The 19,629-nt window shown below is 46.1% G+C and overlaps 1 protein-coding gene across 1 annotated transcript; it reads left to right on the top strand.

Moving 5' to 3' along the window:
* Positions 1 to 4,811: 4,811 nt before the first annotated feature.
* On the top strand, positions 4,812 to 19,192 carry LOC310837657 (uncharacterized protein). The gene is made up of 2 exons (XM_083724600.1): positions 4,812 to 4,863; positions 17,535 to 19,192. Exon 2 carries the CDS (start codon positions 17,612 to 17,614, stop codon positions 19,100 to 19,102), a length of 1,491 nt encoding a protein of 496 aa, XP_083580726.1. The 5' UTR covers positions 4,812 to 4,863; positions 17,535 to 17,611; the 3' UTR covers positions 19,103 to 19,192.
* Positions 19,193 to 19,629: the final 437 nt, after the last annotated feature.

Raw genomic sequence — 19,629 nt, 5'->3', positions numbered from 1 at the left:
AAAAGCCCATTGTTTTTCGACTGACTTGTATTAAATTCAGGACAAAGTGCCATCTTTTGGAAATTCCGCCTTTGAAATCTTTTGCTAGTCTTTCTTTTGAATGGCGGGGGGGGGGGGGGTTCAATCTGGCCAGTCCCCACGCAAAAGAATAAATGGAAACGTATCAAAAAGGGCAGCATTTGGAAACCACTCTAGGTCCTTTGGCCTCCTGCTAGCAGAACTGCCTGAACTGCTGGGTCCGCACATGGGAGCAGAGTAGGACTTACTTCCGAGTAAGCAGGCATCGGATGGAAGATTGTGTATCATCTTTAGATGCGGCCACAATGGCCAACTATCGCCCAGTCTCAAATCTTCCATTCTTGGGCAAGGTGATAGAGCGAGTGGTTGCCGAACAACTCCAGGCACGCCTGGAAGAAGCGGACCATTTGGATCCCTTCCAGTCGGGATTCAGGCCTCATCATGGGACTGAAACTGCCTTGGTCGCACTGGTTGATGATCTCCGGCGGGCTAGGGACAAAGGTGAGAGCTGTTTCCTAGTTCTGCTGGATCTCTCAGCGGCGTTTGATACCATCGACCATAACATCCTTCTGGACCGTCTTGAGGGGCTGGGAGCTGGGGGCACTGTCCTACAGTGGTTCCGCTCCTTCCTCCTGGGCCGTGTTCAGAAGGTGGTGTGGGGGATGAGTGTTCAGACCCCTGGGCTCTCACTTGTGGGGTGCCTCAGGGTTCTGTCCTCTCTCCCATGCTTTTCAACATTTACATGCAGCCGCTGGGAGAGATCATCAGGAGGTTTGGGCTGGGTGTTCATCAGTATGTGGATGATACCCAGCTCTACCTCTCTTTTAAATCAGAACCAGTGAGGGCAGTGAAGGTCCTGTGTGAGTGTCTGGAGGCGGTTGGAGGATGGATGGCGGCTAACAGATTGAGGTTGAATCCTGACAAGACAGAAGTACTGTTTCTGGGGGACAGGAGGCGGGCAGGTGTGGAGGATTCCCTGGTCCTGAATGGGGTAACTGTGCCCCTGAAGGACCAGGTGCGCAGCCTGGGAGTCATTTTGGACTCACAGCTGTCCATGGAGGCACAGGTCAAATCTGTGTCCAGGGCAGCTGTTTACCAGCTCCATCTGGTACGTAGGCTGAGACCCTATCTGCCTGCGGACTGTCTCGCCAGAGTGGTGCATGCTCTGGTTATCTCCCGCTTGGACTACTGCAATGCACTCTACGTGGGGCTACCTTTGAAGGTGACTCGGAAACTACAACTAATCCAGAATGCGGCAGCTAGACTGGTGACTGGGAGTGGCCGCCGAGACCATATAACACCGGTCTTGAAAGACCTACATTGGCTCCCAGTATGTTTCCGAGCACAATTCAAAGTGTTGGTGCTGACCTTTAAAGCCCTAAACGGCCTCGGTCCAGTATACCTGAAGGAGCGTCTCCACCCCCATCATTCTGCCCGGACGCTGAGGTCCAGCGCCGAGGGCCTTCTGGCGCTTCCCTCATTGCGAGAAGCAAAGCTACAGGGAACCAGGCAGAGGGCCTTCTCGGTAGTGGCGCCCACCCTGTGGAACGCCCTTCCAGCAGATGTCAAAGCGATAAACAACTACCTGACATTCAGAAGATATCTTAAGGGAGCCCTGTTCAGGGAAGTTTTTAACGTGTGATATTTTACTGTATTTTTGGTTTTTATGGAAGCCGCCCAGAGTGGCTGGGGAGGCCCAGCCAGATGGGCGGGGTATAAATAATAAATTATTATTACTATTATTATTAAGGCTTTTGGCCGTGAATTTATACCTACAGCTAAAATGAGAAAAGAGAGAAGGTTCTTTATGCAGGGCCCAAACTAGACCCCAAGCAGCTATTTAAGGACAGTGAGGGAAGAATTATTAGTTTGGAAGTGACATTGCCAGGAAGGAAGAACAGTCCTGGAGGAAGAATTATACACAGCAAATGGGAAGAAATCAGACTTTTACATACTGTATGGGATGCAGGCAGTGGTGAGGGGGGGGGGGTTATACAGCCTTCTTTCTAAAGAAGCAGGGAGAAGCTCCAAAAGCAAGATATATGAGCAGAAATCAGGGCGAATGAGAAGAAATCCACTAATAAATCAGGGAGCCCGGGGAATCTGCCTCCTTGGCGCCTGAAACTGAGGCGAGGCTCAGATTTCGAAGGGCGGGAAGTTGGGAAAAGGCGGGAAAAGTCGTTGCCCTCGGAGTCGCTGAGGGAAAGAAGCAGCGGGGGGAGGGGCGCCTCCTCTCTTGTCCCTCAGAGACACAACGGGGACCCTCTTGTGAGGGGAGCAGAAAGGGGTTTCTCTCTCCCCCCCTCACAACCCCATTGCGTTCCTCTCACGGCGGAAGAGGACCCCACCCTCTCCCTGCCTGGCGAGGGGGCAGCCGGGCCAAGGGGGTCTCTGGGCGCAGGAGAGCCTGTGGGGAGGAGGGGGGAGAGGAAAGGAAGCGCCCCTTCTCTCTCAGGCAGCCCCATGTCTCTTCCCACCCCCAGAGGCTGAGTCCATCTCTGGGCTTCACAGAGGACCTTGCAAGGCAAACCTGGGCGGGGGGGGGGGAGAGGGATCCCCCTGGGTCCGCCCCTCCCCCACTCTCCTGACCCACAGGGGGAGGGGCAGCCCTTCCCTCCTTCTCATTCATCCTCTTCCCTCCCAGCCTCCCTGTTCGCAGATTTAAAATCACGTCCTTCTCTCCCCCCTACCAAGAGGGCCTTCTTGGTAGTGGCACCCGCCCAGTGGAACACCCTCCCATCAGATGTCAAGGAAATAAGCAGCTATCTTATTTTTAAAAGACATCTGAAGGCAGCCCTGTTTAGGGAAGTTGTTAATATTTAATGCTTTACTGTTTTTAACAGATTGGGAGCCGCCCAGAGTGATTGGGGAAACTCAGCCAGATGGGCAGGGTATTATTATTACTATTATTATTAGTCTGTGGTGCTCAATGTTTAGGTATAGTAAATACTAGGATTTAATTAGAACTTGTGTGTTATAGCGGGGATATGCCCAGGCTTCAGCATACAGGCAACTTTCCGCAAGCCGTGGGAGCCCAGCGCGGAGATCTGCGTGAAGCCTGGAGAGCGGTGCACACCGACCCCTCTCGCTCTCCAGGCTTCAGTGAAAGCCTGCATTCGCCCCATAGGACGAGGACGCACACACATTTCCCCTTCATTTTTGGAGGGGGAAAAGTGCGTCCTATGGGGCGAAAAATACACTTAGCTTCTGTTACACATTATATCCACATAAGTCAATAGAAAAAATAAAGAGATCATGTTCAAGATGTGCCCTTTGGGAAATTTGGTTTTGGCAACCGCAAAACAACATCCTTGAAATCATATTATATTTAGAAATGACTTTGGCCACGTAGTAAACAACAGGTTTTTTAAAAGGTAAAGGTAAAGGTACCCCTGCCCGTACGGGCCAGTCTTGCCAGACTCTGGAGTTGGTGCGCCCATCTCACTCAAGAGGCCGGGGGCCAGCGCTGTCCGGAGACACTTCCGGGTCACGTGGCCAGCGTGACATCGCTGCTCTGGCGAGCCAGAGCCGCACATGGAAACGCCGTTTACCTTCCCGCTAGTAAGCGGTCCCTATTTATCTACTTGCACCCGGGGGTGCTTTCGAACTGCTAGGTTGGCAGGCGCTGGGACCGAACGACGGGAGCGTACCCCGCCGCAGGGATTCGAACCGCCGACCTTTCGATCGGCAAGCCCTAGGCGCTGAGGCTTTTACCCACAGCGCCACCTGCGTCCCCCGTAATCCTGATTACTGAGTGGAATAACTTACCTTTGGTATTTTTAAATCTTAACTAAATGATGTAAAAAAGTGTTGGAACACTTTTACATTTCACATAATTTTTAGTTGGTCGTGCTAAAAACACACCTACTCTCTTCAAACAGCTAACTGTCTACTCACACATGTATAGGCACATTTGGGTGATGTCACGACACGAATATCATCTCTTGATATTGAAATATTGTTGGTGTGTCAATGTGCCCCACCTCCCCCATTCCACATTTTCAGAGGAGGGGGAAGAAGGGGAAAGTGTGTCCCCCCAGATAAGGCTCCCATCCTCCCTGGCCATGGGCCATCCTTGCTTGGGCAGGTGGTACTTTGAGTCCAACCACATCTGGAGGGCCAGAGGTGCCTCAACTCAGCAGAGAAGGTTCCTCCAGGGCTCGGTGTTACTTGGGAGTAACTTGGGCAGCGGAATATCTCTTTGCTATGAATGGGGGGAAACCTTTGCATTTCAGTCTTGCCTTTGAACCAAAGCTGTCCTGCGAGCAGCTCACACAAAATAAGCGGATCTGTCTGTCTGTCTGTCTGTCTGTCTATCTATCTATCTATCTATCTATCTATCTATCTATCTATCTAATGGCAAGGGATAACAGCATTTAGGGTGGTCGTAAGCTCCGAGTCCCCAAAGGGCGTAGCAACTCCGCTCTACATTGCGGGGCTGTTGTAACGGGGACCCCCTGCGCCCCGGCCCTGCCTCCCCCCCCGTCGGGAAATGGGGGTGGGACTGACCGGACCCCCCTCTCCCGGCAAGGGATTAAAAGAGATGAAGGGGGGGGGCATGTCCCCTTCCTGCCCCGGAGGGCTTTTTCCCAGGTGGGGCGGGGTCTCCTTCCCTGCCACCTCCGGGGATCGAACCCGGGACTTTCTCAGGAGAGAAACAGGAAAACGGAGCTGGTTTGGAAGGAGGAGAATTTGTGTCTTCTGGGAGGGAGGGGCCTCTCATTCCTGCCCCCCCCGGGTCAGTGAGCTCCGCTTCCTAGAGAGGCAGGGAGGGGGGAAGGGGAGGGGCCTGATCCACCTTCCCGGAAGAGGAGCAGCTCTGCGGAGGAGGAGCAGGGAAAAGAGGTGCGAAATATATCTATATCTTGGGGGGGGGGAGAAGGAGGGGCTTTTCCTCCCCCTGAATCTGCAAACAGGGCAGCTGGGAAGGGGGGGCAGGATTTGGGGCGGGGGGAGAAAGGAAAGTGGGGGATTCCTCCGCCTCCCCCTCCCTTCTGGGGATCCGGCGAGCGGGGGAGGGGCTGGTTTAGGAGAAAGGAGCCCCTCCCCCCGAGGAGGCGCCTCCTTGCAGACCCCCAGCCCTTTGCCTTGCGGGGAAGGAAAGGGGAATAGCAGAGCGAGCAAGGGAGGGGGGAGAGGAGATGCTCAGCCGCCCCCCCCCCGGGAAGGAAATGGGAGCCCCCCCCCAGGGCTGGGACTTGAACCCAGGCCCCAGTTCCGGCAGGCAAGGCTTGGTGGGTCCCCTTTGGGGGGAGAAGGGTTAATGGGGGCGAGAGAGGCCTGGATGGAGGACCCCCCCCCGTCTCCCTCCTGGGATGGGGAGAGATTTGGCAGGAAGGCTGAGCCGGCCAGGGGGGCCTCTGGGCAAAGGGGACCCTGGGGGGGGGGCAGAGGGAGGAAGATCGAAGCCATCTTGGAGAAAGAGAGAGGGCCTGGGGGGCCGCCTGCCTTGACTTCTCCCTCCTGCCCAGGAATCTGCCAGGACTAGACCAGGGAGAGATCCCTGAGCAGGAGCCCCGATCCAGCCACCCTCTCCTCCCCTGAAGCTCAGTCCTTGCCCTGCCTCAGGTCCCAGATCAGGAGCTGCAGGGGGCGCTGGGGGCTGTTCTAGCGAGTCCAACCATGGGGGGAAAGAGGAAGCCCCCTTTATCATTCCCCCCCCCCTTTGAGGCTTCTCTCTGGGCAACTCCAGTCTCCCCCACATGCCTGTGTTTCTGTGGAGAAGCATCTAAAGGGCTCCCCCCCCCCGCCACACCTGGGCCCAACTCCTTCTCACCTGGTTTCCATTATTCCCACTATATCAGATCTCTCAAATCTGTGGGATTTAAGGGATGGGGAAGATTGTTATGGAAATGGGTGGATTCCCGTGTTCCCCCCTCAAGAGCCTGCCTTATTATTAGTAGTACAGTGGTACCTCAGGTTACATACGCTTCAGGTTACAGACTCCGCTAACCCAGGATGAGAACAGAAATTGTGGTCCAGCAGCGCAGCAGCAGCAGGAGGCCCCATTATATTAAGAACACTTTCTTAACCACCGGAAGGAATTGAGTACTTAACCCGAGGTACCACTGTACTGCAGTTTCAATAAATAAATAACAATAACTGAAACTGCAGTACAGTGGTACCTCGGGTTTGTTGGAATTCTAGCCCGGTCATTGGTATGTGCCTATCTTTCCAGGCACCGGCTGAATTCCTTAGACCTCCCTCCGGCGACTCCCGGCAGGAAAGTCCGTACCGGCGATTTTTCTCAGGCTGTGAGAAAAACACACCAACTGCTTCTCCTCCTTCTCCTCCTCCCTGCATATCCCCAGGGAGGGGAATCAGACACAGACAGAAATGTAACTACATTCTTTTATTCCTGTCTTTAGCAGTCATACAGTAAAGATGTCTGCTCTCTTCAACAAACAGAGAGAAACTCCAAACTCCACCCATGTACATCCTGTACAGGTCATATGACACACACTGAGCTCATATCCTGTGCTCAATAAGGAGACTGGACTGCCCCTTCGTTTCCATGGCAACAGTCACATACTTCCTGTTTGGCTTTCCAGCCACAGGCAGCAGACGGAGCTGCTAGAGCCTTTGCTTGCTGCAGCATTGCTGCTTTAGAATAACAACCTCCCCCTAAAGTATCAATGCGTGCTGCGAGCAAAGCGTCATCCAGAGAAGAAAACAAACAGTTGTTATACTTATAACTCTCCCCTGTTGTTTCAGTTCCACCCTTGGAACTACCCGCCACTGGTTTTACCAATGTACCTCTCTGGTTGTGTGACTTCCAAGGAATGAGTGCTTCTGCATTACCTTGGTTAACAACTTTCTGTTGTGCCTTTGTCTCTGACTCAGACACAGCTTCAATTTGACCTTGGTCATTTACAACAGCAACAACTAAGTTAGCAAACTCTTGTGAATACCTCTTGGGTGGTACACCCTTCGTTGCTCTCTCAGACCTACGTAAGAGGTGCTGCTCTTCTTTGCTTTCTGGTTCAGCCTTTGGACTCTTTGGAGAACCAGTACCAATTGTAAACAGTGGTTCATCCTCCTCTTCTGAGGGTCTAGTCATTATGTGAGATTTCCTCTCAATGACTGTGACAACTGAGCTGTCTGAGCTATCGCTGTCATCATCAGTACTACTGAACTCAATAAAATCAACATCATCATCATCATCATCACCACCTGTGGGAAATGTGTAAACAATCACTCTCTCCTGTTCAGGAGCACTCTCTAGAAATTTTGTGAGAATCACCTGACCAGATTCAGACAAAATTACTCTGTAGAGACCCTTTTCATAACCCACAAAAATGCCTCTGGCATTCTTTACTCCACCTGGAGCTTCTGTCCTCACATGAGACCCAAAAACCTTGAAATGGGCAACAGAAGGTTTTCTGTGGAACAGTTTCTCAAAAGGAGAACTTCCCACCTCTTTCGAAAAATTTCTCAACCACGTGTAACAATATGACATTAGCGACTCAGCCCAGTACTCATGTGGCAGATGTGAACTAAGCAATTGCGCATGCATTCCCTTTTGCAATTCTTTGTTCACCCTAACACAAACACATCTATTCCAAGCTTCTTCGGAAGCTGCAATTTTGTGTCTTATCCCTTTCTTCTTCAGGAACCTCTGGAAACCCTGTAAAAGAAAAATTGGCTTCTCATCTGTGCAAAGACAATCTATGTCAGCATCATGCATATTTTTAACCTTGTCACAAAACTCTTTAAACCTCTCTAAGGCTTCTTTCGGTCTCTCCAAAAGATAAATCCAGACAAAACCTGTAAAAGAATCAACACATATTAGGTAATACTTTGCATTGCCTCTAGATGGTTCTAAAGGACCAATCACATCAGCATACACCCGCTGAAATGCCTTGTCAACCCTCGAGGTGACCTGCTTGGCGTTCTTCTTGGCTACACCTGCAAAAGAAATCATGTTAGAATCACAAGAATTACATTCCATGTAATCACTTTGATCAAAAGTCAACAAATACAGTCCATCTTTCTCTTTGGCAGAAAGATACAACTCTCCATCTTTGTAGATCTCGCAGTGTTGATCATCATAGGACAGTTTTAGTCCCTTCTTGGCAATCTGTGAAACGCTGAGCAGATTGTACTTCAACTCTGGAACCAAATAAACATTGTTTATAGTCAAGTTCATTCAGAACGACGGCAAAGACCCTCTCCGACGTTAGATCAGCTGCTGGGAGAGACCCCAGCTGACTGGCAACTGTTTTGTAAGTCCGATTCAGACTGTTGATCACCATGAAGCAAAACACTTCCTCCTGCAGACGGAAATTGCGTTCCACCATCTGTTGACGCAGAAATTTCATTTCCGTCAGGTGCGCTTGAACATCTCCATCAGGCGCAAGCCTCAGGTTGGTCAGCTTCTCAAAATACAGCAACGCTGAAGAACCTGCATCTCTCTGATGTGTCCTTCTCAGCGTGTCCCAAACATCTCTCGCGTGGTCTAAATGCTGTATGTGAATGAGCTGGGAATCTGACACGCACAGAATTATAGCAGTTCTGGCCTTCACATTCTGTGACTCCCAAGCACGCGTTGGTGCTGCAGGGATGGGGTTCTCAATCACCCCAAACAGTCTCTGATTCTGCAGCAAGGCCTTCATCTTAATAGACCAAGATGCATAATTGTCACTGGTCAGGAGGTCTGGAGAAGGCAGGCCTCCCCCCTTCTTTGCATCCATTTTGAGTCCTTGCATTGACTCTCAAACACAAGCCTCTAAAATCCAATAGCTGGCTTGTTTACACTGTGCACCTGGCAGCTCTCAACGCTGGCTGCGTTGGAAATTTCCAAGAGCTCTTCAGACTCTGTAGTCAAAACATTCTATTTTAACTTTCACTTCTCCTCTCTGAGGCATGGCCTTCACTGAAGGGCGTCGCTTAGCAACAGTGCATTCCAATCCCTTGGACAAGAAACCACAAGAATGTCTGGAATGCAGAGCTCTTCTAACTGGAGCTGTTTCCCATACACTGCTCCCTGTGAAGCAGAGAATAACTCAATCTGCATTCACACTTCTAAGCCCGAAAATCTCATACCTGGTCTCCGTAGCTTGACTTTCAGATTCTTCTGGTCAGCTTCTGGCTGCAGAGAATCAGCTTTCTCACCTCAGGCTTCCATGGAGGCCACTTCTTGATGCAGAGGTCGATGAAAACAGCAACCATCCTCTGCTACCACTGTTGGAATTCTAGCCCGGTCATTGGTATGTGCCTATCTTTCCAGGCACCGGCTGAATTCCTTAGACCTCCCTCCGGCGACTCCCGGCAGGAAAGTCCGTACCGGCGATTTTTCTCAGGCTGTGAGAAAAACACACCAACTGCTTCTCCTCCTCCCTGCTCCCTGCATATCCCCAGGGAGGGGAATCAGACACAGACAGAAATGTAACTACATTCTTTTATTCCTGTCTTTAGCAGTCATACAGTAAAGATGTCTGCTCTCTTCAACAAACAGAGAGAAACTCCAAACTCCACCCATGTACATCCTGTACAGGTCATATGACACACACTGAGCTCATATCCTGTGCTCAATAAGGAGACTGGACTGCCCCTTCGTTTCCATGGCAACAGTCACATACTTCCTGTTTGGCTTTCCAGCCACAGGCAGCAGACGGAGCTGCTAGAGCCTTTGCTTGCTGCAGCATTGCTGCTTTAGAATAACAGTGTTAAGTACTCAATTCCTTCCGGAGTTGCTTTCTCTTGTCCCAGGGCAGCCCAAAGGGACTTACAACCAGTTGTTGTTGTTGTTATGTTCCACGGTGACGCTCCAAGGCCTTTGTCGTGTTTCCTGTATTTTGGGGGCAGAGAGAAGGCTGTTCTCAGGGCCTGCTTCACCATGAGGGAAACTGAGGCAGCCCCCTCAGGCAGGAGATGCAGGGAGGGGCAAGGAGGGGACGGAGCGGGGTCCCATTTGGCCAGCCCTGATTTAACCCTCTATCCTCTCATCCAGTGGAAGGTGCTGTCCCATTGCCAGTGTCCCAGACACAGTGCAGCCGCCTTGGGAAGTCAATGGTGCAGGATGATTTGGGAATGTGTGCAGTTGGTTGGACTGTATCAGGAAGATGTTGGAGATCACGGAGGAAGGAGGAAACGAAATGCAGATATTCAACGTTTTCAGGGGAGGGGGAAGAAGGAGAAAGTGTGTCCCCCCAGATAAGACTCCCATCCTCCCTGGCCATGGGCCATCCTTGCTTGGGCAGGTGGTACTTTGAGTCCAACCACATCTGGAGGGCCAGAGGTGCCTCAACTCAGCATAGAAGGTTCCTCTAGGGCTCAGTGTTACTTGGGAGTTGGTGAAATTGGATCTTAAGGGTTCTTGAGACATTTCTGAGGGATTGTGATTGGTATCCAGACCCTAACACTATAAATCCAAGGTGTCCCCACTGAGCAGTTTATCAACCCTGCTGGCCGCTGGAGAAGACCTTCTGAAGGAAATGGTTTGTCCCCAAAGTTGCTTGCTTCCTTTCTCCGCTGCTGCTGCTGCCCACACTAAAGGAATGTCTGTATGGAATCCCAGAGATGTCTGGCTCCTATGTCCAGTTGATATTCTAGAAAAAAGTGTGGCTAAGATTCTGAGTCACAATCGTGGCTGAGAAATACAGCCAGGGAATATGGAACTGATTTGAAGATTGGTTTCTTCTTTACACATTATTTTTGTTGTTATTATTATTATTTTACATTCAGCCGGACACACCACTGGTTTCATCTTCTTTATTTTCTTTCCCACAATCAGTGTTATTCACCATTAATACTCACCTTTTTCAGTGTCTTTTTAAAAAATATATATATTTATTGAAGTTTCAACAAAATTACAAAAGCAAAAAAAATACAAAATACAAAACAATAAAAACAAATAGAAACAAATCAATTTTTCCATATCTCATCTTTCATTTACTTGTTTCCTTGATCTCCTCACACCTCCCTCTTTTGTATTCTAGTTCAGTTAGTTAATTCAGCAAATCCTTTCCATCTTTGTTTTTATCTTAATAATTTATCTTAATATATTATAACTTTACATTCTCACCTGTTAACAATCCATTTTTACGTACTGCTTTATAACATTACTGCTAAAACCACATAATTTCATTCTAGCATCCTTCTAACATTCCTTAATTTTACAAAGTTTCTGTAGATAATCTTTAAATTTCTTCCAATCTTCTTCCACCGACTCTTCTCCCTGGTCTCGGATTCTGCCAGTCATTTCCGCCAGTTCTATGTAGTCCATCAACCTCATCTGCCATTCTTCCCGGGTGGGTAGATCTTGTGTCTTCCAATACTTTGCGATAAGTATTCTTGCTGCTGCTGTTGCATACATGAAAAAAATTCTGTCCCTCTTTGGCACCAATTGGCCGACCATGCCCAGGAGAAAGGCGTCTGGTTTCTTCAGAAAGGTATATTTAAATACCTTTTTCATTTCATTATAGATCATCTCCCAGAAGGTCTTAATCCTTGGGCACGTCCACCAAAGGTGAAAGAATGTACCTTCAGTCTTTTTACATTTCCAGCATTTATTATCAGGCAAATGATACATTTTCGCAAGCTTGACTGGTGTCATGTACCACCTGTATATCATTTTCATAATATTCTCTCTTAAGGCATTACATGTCGTAAACTTCATACCTGTGGTCCATAACTGTTCCCAGTCAGCCAACATAATATTGTGTCCAACATCTTGTGCCCATTTAATCATAGCAGATTTCACCATTTCATCCTGAGTGTTCCATTTCAGCAGCAGGTTATACATCCTTGACAGGGTCTTAGTTCCTTATGTCCTTATGGCTTGTCCAGACATTAAACAATGCTTTCTTGGCAATATGGTTTTTAAACGCTTTATGTGCTTTGACCTTATCATGCCACAAATATGCATGCCACCCAAATACATTATTGTAACCTTCTAAGTCCAAAATGTCTGTGTTTTCAAGAAGCAGCCACTCTTTCAGCCAGCAAAATGAAGCTGATTCATAGTAAAGTTTAAGGTCCGGCAGGGCGAATCCACCTCTTTCTTTTGCATCAGTTAGTATTTTAAATTTTATTCTGGGCTTCTTGCCCTGCCAGACAAATCTAGAAATATCTCTCTGCCAATTCTTGAAACAGTCCATTTTATCCAAAATTTGCAATGTTTGAAACAGAAACAACATTCTTGGCAATACATTCATTTTTATCACAGCAATACGGCCTAGCAATGAAAGCTTCAGATTTGACCATATTTCTAAATCCTTTTTCACTTCCATCCAACATTTTTCATAATTATCTTTGAATAAGTTCACATTCTTGGCTGTCATATTAACCCCCAAGTATTTCACTTTCTTAACCAATGTTAATCCTGTCTCCTTCTGAAACCTCTCTCTCTCAATCACTGATAGGTTTTTCTCTAGAACCTTAGTTTTTAACTTGTTCAACTTAAATCCCGTGACCTGACCAAATTATTGAATCAGATCCAATACTCTTTTAGTACTAGATTCTGGCTCCTGTAATGTCAATACTAGGTCATCAGCAAAAGCCTTCAATTTGTACTGTTTGGCTCCGACTTGTATACCTTTAACCAATTGGTCCCTTCTAATCATATTTAAAAGAACCTCCAGGACCGATATAAAAAGCAATGGGGAAATTGGGCAACCTTGTCATGTTCCTTTCTCTATCTTAAATTCCTCCGTCACCACATTATTGACAATTAGTTTAGCCTTTTGTTCTAAATATATTGCACCTATACCATTTCCAAAACCTTGACCAACCCCCATCCCCTGTAGGTTCTTCTTCATAAAACTCCAGGAAATATTGTCAAAAGCTTTCTCCGCGTCCACAAATATCAAAACTGCTTTGGTATTAATATTCACTTGTAGTTTTTCTAAAATGTTAATTATATTTCTCGTATTATCAGACAAGTGTCTGCCCGGGAGAAAGCCTGCTTGATCTTTATGTATCTCTTCTGCTAGTACCTTTTTTAATCTTTTAGCCAGAATGTCTGCAAAAATTTTAAAACCCACATTAAGCAGAGATGTGGGGCGGTAATTCTTAAGCTGTGTCTTCTCGGACTCTGTTTTCGGTATAAGTGTAATATAAGCTTCCTTCCACGACTCTGGTGCTTTTTTCCTTCCAAAATTTCATTACAGACTTCCTTTAATGGTTGTATTATCCAATCTTTCAAGGATCTATAATATCTTGAAGTTAAACCATCCGGCCCTGGAGATTTACCCAATTGCATAGTCCGAATGGCACCTTCTACCTCCTGTTCGGTTATTTTATAATTCAGCATTAGCTTATTTTCTTGAGAGATTTTTTGTAATCCATTTGTTTTCAAGAATCGATCTATATCAATTTCTTTCTATGTCCCTTGTGTATATAATTGTTTAAAGTACCTCTGGAAACATTTTCTAATCTCCACTGGATTCTGTATATTCTTTCCTTCCACTTCCAAGTTTGTAATAGTGTTGAGTTTTTCTCTTTTTTTCATTTGCCAGGCCAGCAATTTCGCACATTTATTAGCCGATTCGAATGTCTTTTGTCTCATCTGTTTAATTTTCCATTCTATTTCCTGGTTCATCATTTTCATATACTGTACTTGATGTAGCTTTATTTCTCTCATGATCTCCTGCGACTTTGGTTTCGCTCTCAATTTCTTCTCACCTTCCTTTATTTTCTCCAAAATTTTGTCTTTTTCTCATTTTGAGCTCTCTTCTTTATTGCATTCTGTTGTATCAAAAACCCTCTCATAACTGCTTTGCTTGCGTCCCAGATTACTCTTTTTTCAACAGTAGTATTCATATATATCTCAAAATAATCTCTCAAGGTTTTTTGGGCCTTCTTGGTCACTTCTTCGTTCCTAAACAAGGTGTCATTCATCCTCCATCTGAAAGAGCCAATTGGTGTTAGTTTCATCTCCATCTTCACAGCATTATGGTCGGAGCAAGTTTTAGGACAAATTTCCACTTTTCTTGTCTTCGGAGCCAGCCCTCTAGTTACCCAAATTTGGTCAATTCTTGTCCATGTCATTTTGGCTTCAGAGAAGAAAGTTCCCTTTCTGCCCAAGGGGTTCTTTATTCTCCAAATGTCAACTAAGTCCATATTGTCAGTCATGTCAAAAAAGGTTTTTGGTAGTCTGCCATCCTTAGTAACTACCTGTCTCTGTGCCTTGTCCATATTTGTAGGTACCACTCCATTCATATCCCCCATCACGATCATATTGTAATCCAAATAGTCCATCAGAGTCTCATGCAACTTCTTAAAAAATTCTGATTTCCCCTCATTTGGTGCATAAACGCCTACTATCAAGAATTTCTCTCCTTGTAATTGAATTTCAATTGCCACAAATCTTCCTTGGTCATCTTTAAATATGAATTTCGGTGATAGGCTCTCCTTTGCATAAATTACTACTCTTTTTTTGACTTTGTCTGATGAAATAAATTCTTGGCCCAATCTCTTATTGCTCAATACTTTCCTGTAGGCAAATCAAGTCCAATTGTTCCTTTTTTAATAAATGAAAGACTCTTCGCCTTTTTTGAGGGGAATTGAGTCCATTAACATTCCAGCTTAGTAGTTGCAGTGCCATGATGTAGTTACTCTGATTTTCCTCCAACCGCGCCAAGTGCTTGCTCTTGTTCTGTCGGTGGTGTTAATGTCACTTTCTCTGGACAGTCCAATCCGAAGGGTAATCTTGCTATGTCTAATATTCCTCTTTTTGGTGAACAACTGTCCAATGCTTTTTGTTCTGGTCCTCTGTCTGGTGATTTTCTGTGCAATGCTCCTGGCTCTTCTCCAGATTCTTTCTGCAGGTCTTCTCCGTAGTCTTTCAGAAATTTTTCTTTATCCTCTACTGATCTTATTTTTATCTTTCTTCCTTTAAAGCTAGAGGATAGGCCTTGGGGAAATTCCCACCTAAAGATGATTCTATTCCTTCTCAGCAGGACAACCAAATCTCCGTAATTGGACCTAAGGTCCAAAAGATGTTTCGGAATATCTTTGAATATTTCCACTCTTGACTGCTGTATTTCCAAAGTCTTCTGGAAGGTCAAACCCAGAATTTTGTCTCTCTCCTCTTTTGTTCGGAGGGAAATCAAACAGTCTCTCACCCTGTTCTTCTTCCCCCCTCTTCCAAGTCTAAAAGCACTCACGATTTTAAATTCTTCTTGATCCAAGTCCAAATCCCAAAAATCTGCAAATTCCTGCGTGAGAAAGTCTATCAAACTGTCCTTCTCTAATTCAGGCATGGCTCTGATCCCCAAGTTTGTTTGTTTCTCCTTGAGTTCAGTCATAGAAAGTGTTGCCCTATGGTCCTCAAGTTGCCTCTGTAGGTCTGGAACACTCTTTGTTTCCAATTGTGTTATCTTAACTTCCACAGCAGCTGCTTTTTCCTTAGCTTCCTCTGCGGTCTGTCGAATCAAAGTAGATTCCTGTAACAATTTCTCAATAGTTTCTGTATTGGTATTCACCTTTTGTCCCAAATTATTAATACTTATTGTATTTTGGTCAATTTTAGTTGATGCAGCATCCACTTTTTTACTTAGCTTTTCCAGTGATTCATTTATCTTACCTAATGCAAGTGCTAAAGCTTCTTCTGATGACATACCTCTTGACTTAGATTGTGTAGCTACAGCCGCAGATGAAGCAGAAGGGCCAGATGCTGATGCTCTTCGCTGCCAAGATTTCCCAGACCTCGTTGTTTTGTCTTGGAGCGACAAATCTACTTTTTCTTTCCCATCTGCCATAACACTTCAACGAAAAGTCCAAGGTCAATCCCACGGCCACGCAGTTTATTTTGAAGTGGAAAATTTCCCTGCTCCAATTGTAACAATTTCAGAAACTTCCTCTAGGGGGACACAATTGCAGTCTGTACTTGTTATATTACAAAGTAGCACCTTTTAAACCCCCAACTCAAGCAGAGAAAAAGAAAAAAGTCAGTTTCAATTTTCAGTTACTTTCCCTTCTTTCTAAGATCAGGGGAGAACAGCCAAAAACAATGTATCTTTCTTGCGGAGCTAGCTGTCAAAAAGTAATCTATTCACAAGCAATGCGCATTTCACAGTACGGCAGTCTTATTGTCCATTGGCAGCCGGTCCCCAGGTTTTGAACGGTAGATTTTAATTTCCTTCCCTCTCTCTTGCAGGCACATGTACTCAAAACCTCCCCCCCCTTCTCCTGCAACCAAGGAGATATTGAAATTTTAGTCCTTTCCGATCATCTTTCCAAGGCTTTAGCTTGCAGCCTCTTTGCTTTAGTCTATGTACAAAAGCAGAAGGCGGACTTCCTGTTTATGCCTCCCCGCTTCGGTGCCAAATTAAATCTTTCTTCCCTTTTTCCAATTTATCCTACTCACGGGTAGTTGCTTTTGAAGTCGAATTGTCACAGGAAAAAGTCAGCGCTCTCCGGTAACGGCTGTGCGGCTTCGCTCTGTGGAAGTAGCAGTTGACTCACAGCACCGCCCCACTCACCCCGCTTCGCTCCGGAGCCCGTAGTCGGGTTTCCCTACGAATGGGGGGGGGCGCAAAGGGTGCCCGCCGAGTCCCACACTCACAGGCTTCACCCGTCTGTGATTTTTGAAGGGTCTCCGCCTTCGCCATGGCTGTTCAGACCCGATTTCCGCAGAGCGGGTCCCTCCGAATCAGAGGGATTCCGCCCTTACCGCTGGCGCTAACCCGGAAGTTGCTCTCACCTTTTTCAGTGTCACACAGATTTTTATATTGTGATCTTCAAATGAAGAGAGGTATAACAATTTAATAAATAATTCCCAGTTGGAGCAGAGCTAGAATATCCAGAAGCCCTAGGCCACCTAGAGCAAAGGAGGAAGAACAGTGAGAGAGGCCTGGACAGGAAGTCTCCACTAAGATAAGCCAGTGTCAGGAGGCAGGTGCGAGACTCGGTGGCATATAATTATTATAAATCATAATTGGGGTGGGTGTCTCAGTCTGGCCATCCCAGTGGTCAGACTCCAGCTGCTTTCCTTCTGCATCTCCAGCTCTCTCCATTCAAGAATGCAAGGCTGAGAGATGGAGGTCCAACCCCAAGAACATTCTCCAACTGAGCACTCCTTCAACCGACCACAAGCACCAAGCCTTGTCACTAGACTTATATATGGGTCTCCCAAAATGGTCAGTATGGACCTCCTGAGGCCAAAGGGAATGTGCAGGTGATGAATAAAGATCTAGAGGTTGAAGGGGACAAAATGTGGCCCAAGGGGTGGAGGATTACAGTGCAGCAGATGAAGAACTTCATGATGAATTTAGGACCCTGATGAATATTGGCCAGGTTCATGGAACATAGAGCAGCTCCCGTTCCTGTGAGAAACCACTTTTTATAAAACGTAAACCCCACAGTTCAACCGTATTCTAAGGTAATGCTGCTTCATTAATGCTTAATTAAGGGTTAGGAAAGGCCGATGATGCATTACCATTATTTAACATTATTTCATCTGTCTTTCCTAAAAATTTGGAACATATGGAGGACAGGAAAGAATGTACGAGACGTCAAAATAAGAGCAGGTGCTAATTGATGTGTGTAATATTCCTTTGTTCTCTTCCTAGGTTTCCTTTCCTCCTGCTCCTCCCTATTGAAAGAAGACAATGGAGAAGGCAGTCAAAATTCTGGAGGGCCATGTCCAATGGGAATAACGAAGAAACCATATAAATTCATGGAATGTGAAAAGAGAGAGGAGAAACAATTTGAAAGTATGGAGTGTGGGAAGAGTTTCACTGACAGTGGAACACTTGGAAAACATCAACGGACTCACACAGGAGAGAAACCATTTAAATGCATGGAGTGTGGAAAAAGCTTTGGTTGGAGTTCAAACCTTCGTATACATAAACACACTCACACGGGGGAGAAACCATATAAATGTAAGGAGTGTGGAAAGAGCTTCAGTCAGATTGGACACCTTAGAAACCATCAACGAACCCACACAGGGGAAAAACCATATAAATGTATGGAGTGTGGAAAGAGCTTCACTGATAGTGGATCATTTAGAAAACATCAACAGACACACACGGGCGAGAAACCATTCAAATGCATGGAATGTGTAAAGAGCTTCAGTCACAGTAGATACCTTAGAATCCATCAACGGATTCACACAGGGGAGAAACCATTTGAATGCATGGAGTGTGGAAAGAGCTTCACCGATAGTGGAACATTTAGAAGACATCAACGGACTCACACAGGGGAGAAACCATTTGCATGTATGCTGTGTGATAAGAGCTTCACTGAGAGTAGAAAACTTAGAATCCATCTTCGAACTCACACAGGGGAAAAACCATATAAATGTAAGGAGTGTGGAAAGGGCTTCACCAATGTTGGAAATGTTAGAAGACATCAACGGACTCACACAGGGGAAAAACCATTTGAATGTATGGATTGTGGAAAGAGATTCCGTCACAGTGAAACACTAAGAAAACATCAATGGACTCACACAGGGGAGAAACCATTTAAATGCATGGAATGCGGAAAGAGCTTTATTGATGGTACAGCACTTAGTATCCACCATCAAACTCACACAGGTGAAAAACCATTTGAATGTATGGATTGTGGAAAAAGCTTCACTTGCAGGGGAACACTTAGAATCCATCAACGGACTCACACAGGGGAAAAACCATTTGAATGTAAGGAGTGTGGAAAGAGCTTCACTTCTAATAGAGCAGTAAGAAGACATCAATGGACTCACTCAAGGGAAAAACCATTAAAATGCATGGAATGTGGAAAGAGTTTTATTGAGAGTAGAGATCTAAGAACCCATCATCGAACTCACACTGGGGAGAAACCATTTAAATGCACCGAGTGCGGAAAAAGCTTCAATCGCAGTGGAACACTTAGAAAACATCAATGGACTCACACAGGGGAGAAACCATTTAAATGTAAGGAGTGTGGAAAGGGCTTCACTAATGTTGAAAATGTTAGAAGACATCAACGGACTCACACAGGGGAGAAACCATTTAAATGCATGGAATGTGAAAAGAGCTTTATTGATGGTACAGCACTTACTAGCCATCATCAAACTCACACAGGGGAGAAACCATTTAAATGTAAGGAGTGTGGAAAGGGCTTCACCAATGTTGGAAATGTTAGAAGACATCAACGGACTCACACAGGAAAAATCATTTAAATGTATGGAGAGTTGAAAGAGTTTCAGAGTGGAACCCTAATTTCACACACAGGAAACTTAGACGACATCAACAGACTCACTCGGGGACAAGCAAATTTTGGCCTCTGGGATTTGTTCACCCAGTGGCTCACTGGCTGGTTGCCAAATCTGAATTGGCTTCGCAATCTTTTTCAATATGTTATTATCATAGTATGTATATTAATTTTGCTATGTTGCTTCAACCAATGCATCCCTGGTCTCATACACCTTTGGTCTCAGTGTTGTTCTCCTCCTCAGCCGCCCAGTAAAATCATTGCTGCCTATTTTGCGAAATGGCAGCACCAACAGTAAACATTAGGGGAGATGTGGGCAGACTTATTTCGGGCATGCGCTGGCAAACCACGTATCCTGAAGTATTTTTGTCCCACTCACCTTTAAATAAAAAAGAAAGGAGGAGATGATGGGAAGCTCTGTGGCATGATGGGAAAGTCTTGCTTCTAAGCTTTGCTTCTGCACATGATGCTGTACAAACTGTTCTAATACTAAGA

The sequence above is a fragment of the Podarcis gaigeae genome (assembly GCF_964106915.1).
Source record: "Podarcis gaigeae genome assembly, chromosome: 2".
Classification (NCBI taxonomy): Eukaryota; Metazoa; Chordata; class Lepidosauria; order Squamata; family Lacertidae; genus Podarcis; species Podarcis gaigeae.
This window is presented reverse-complemented; position numbering and strand designations above follow the sequence as displayed.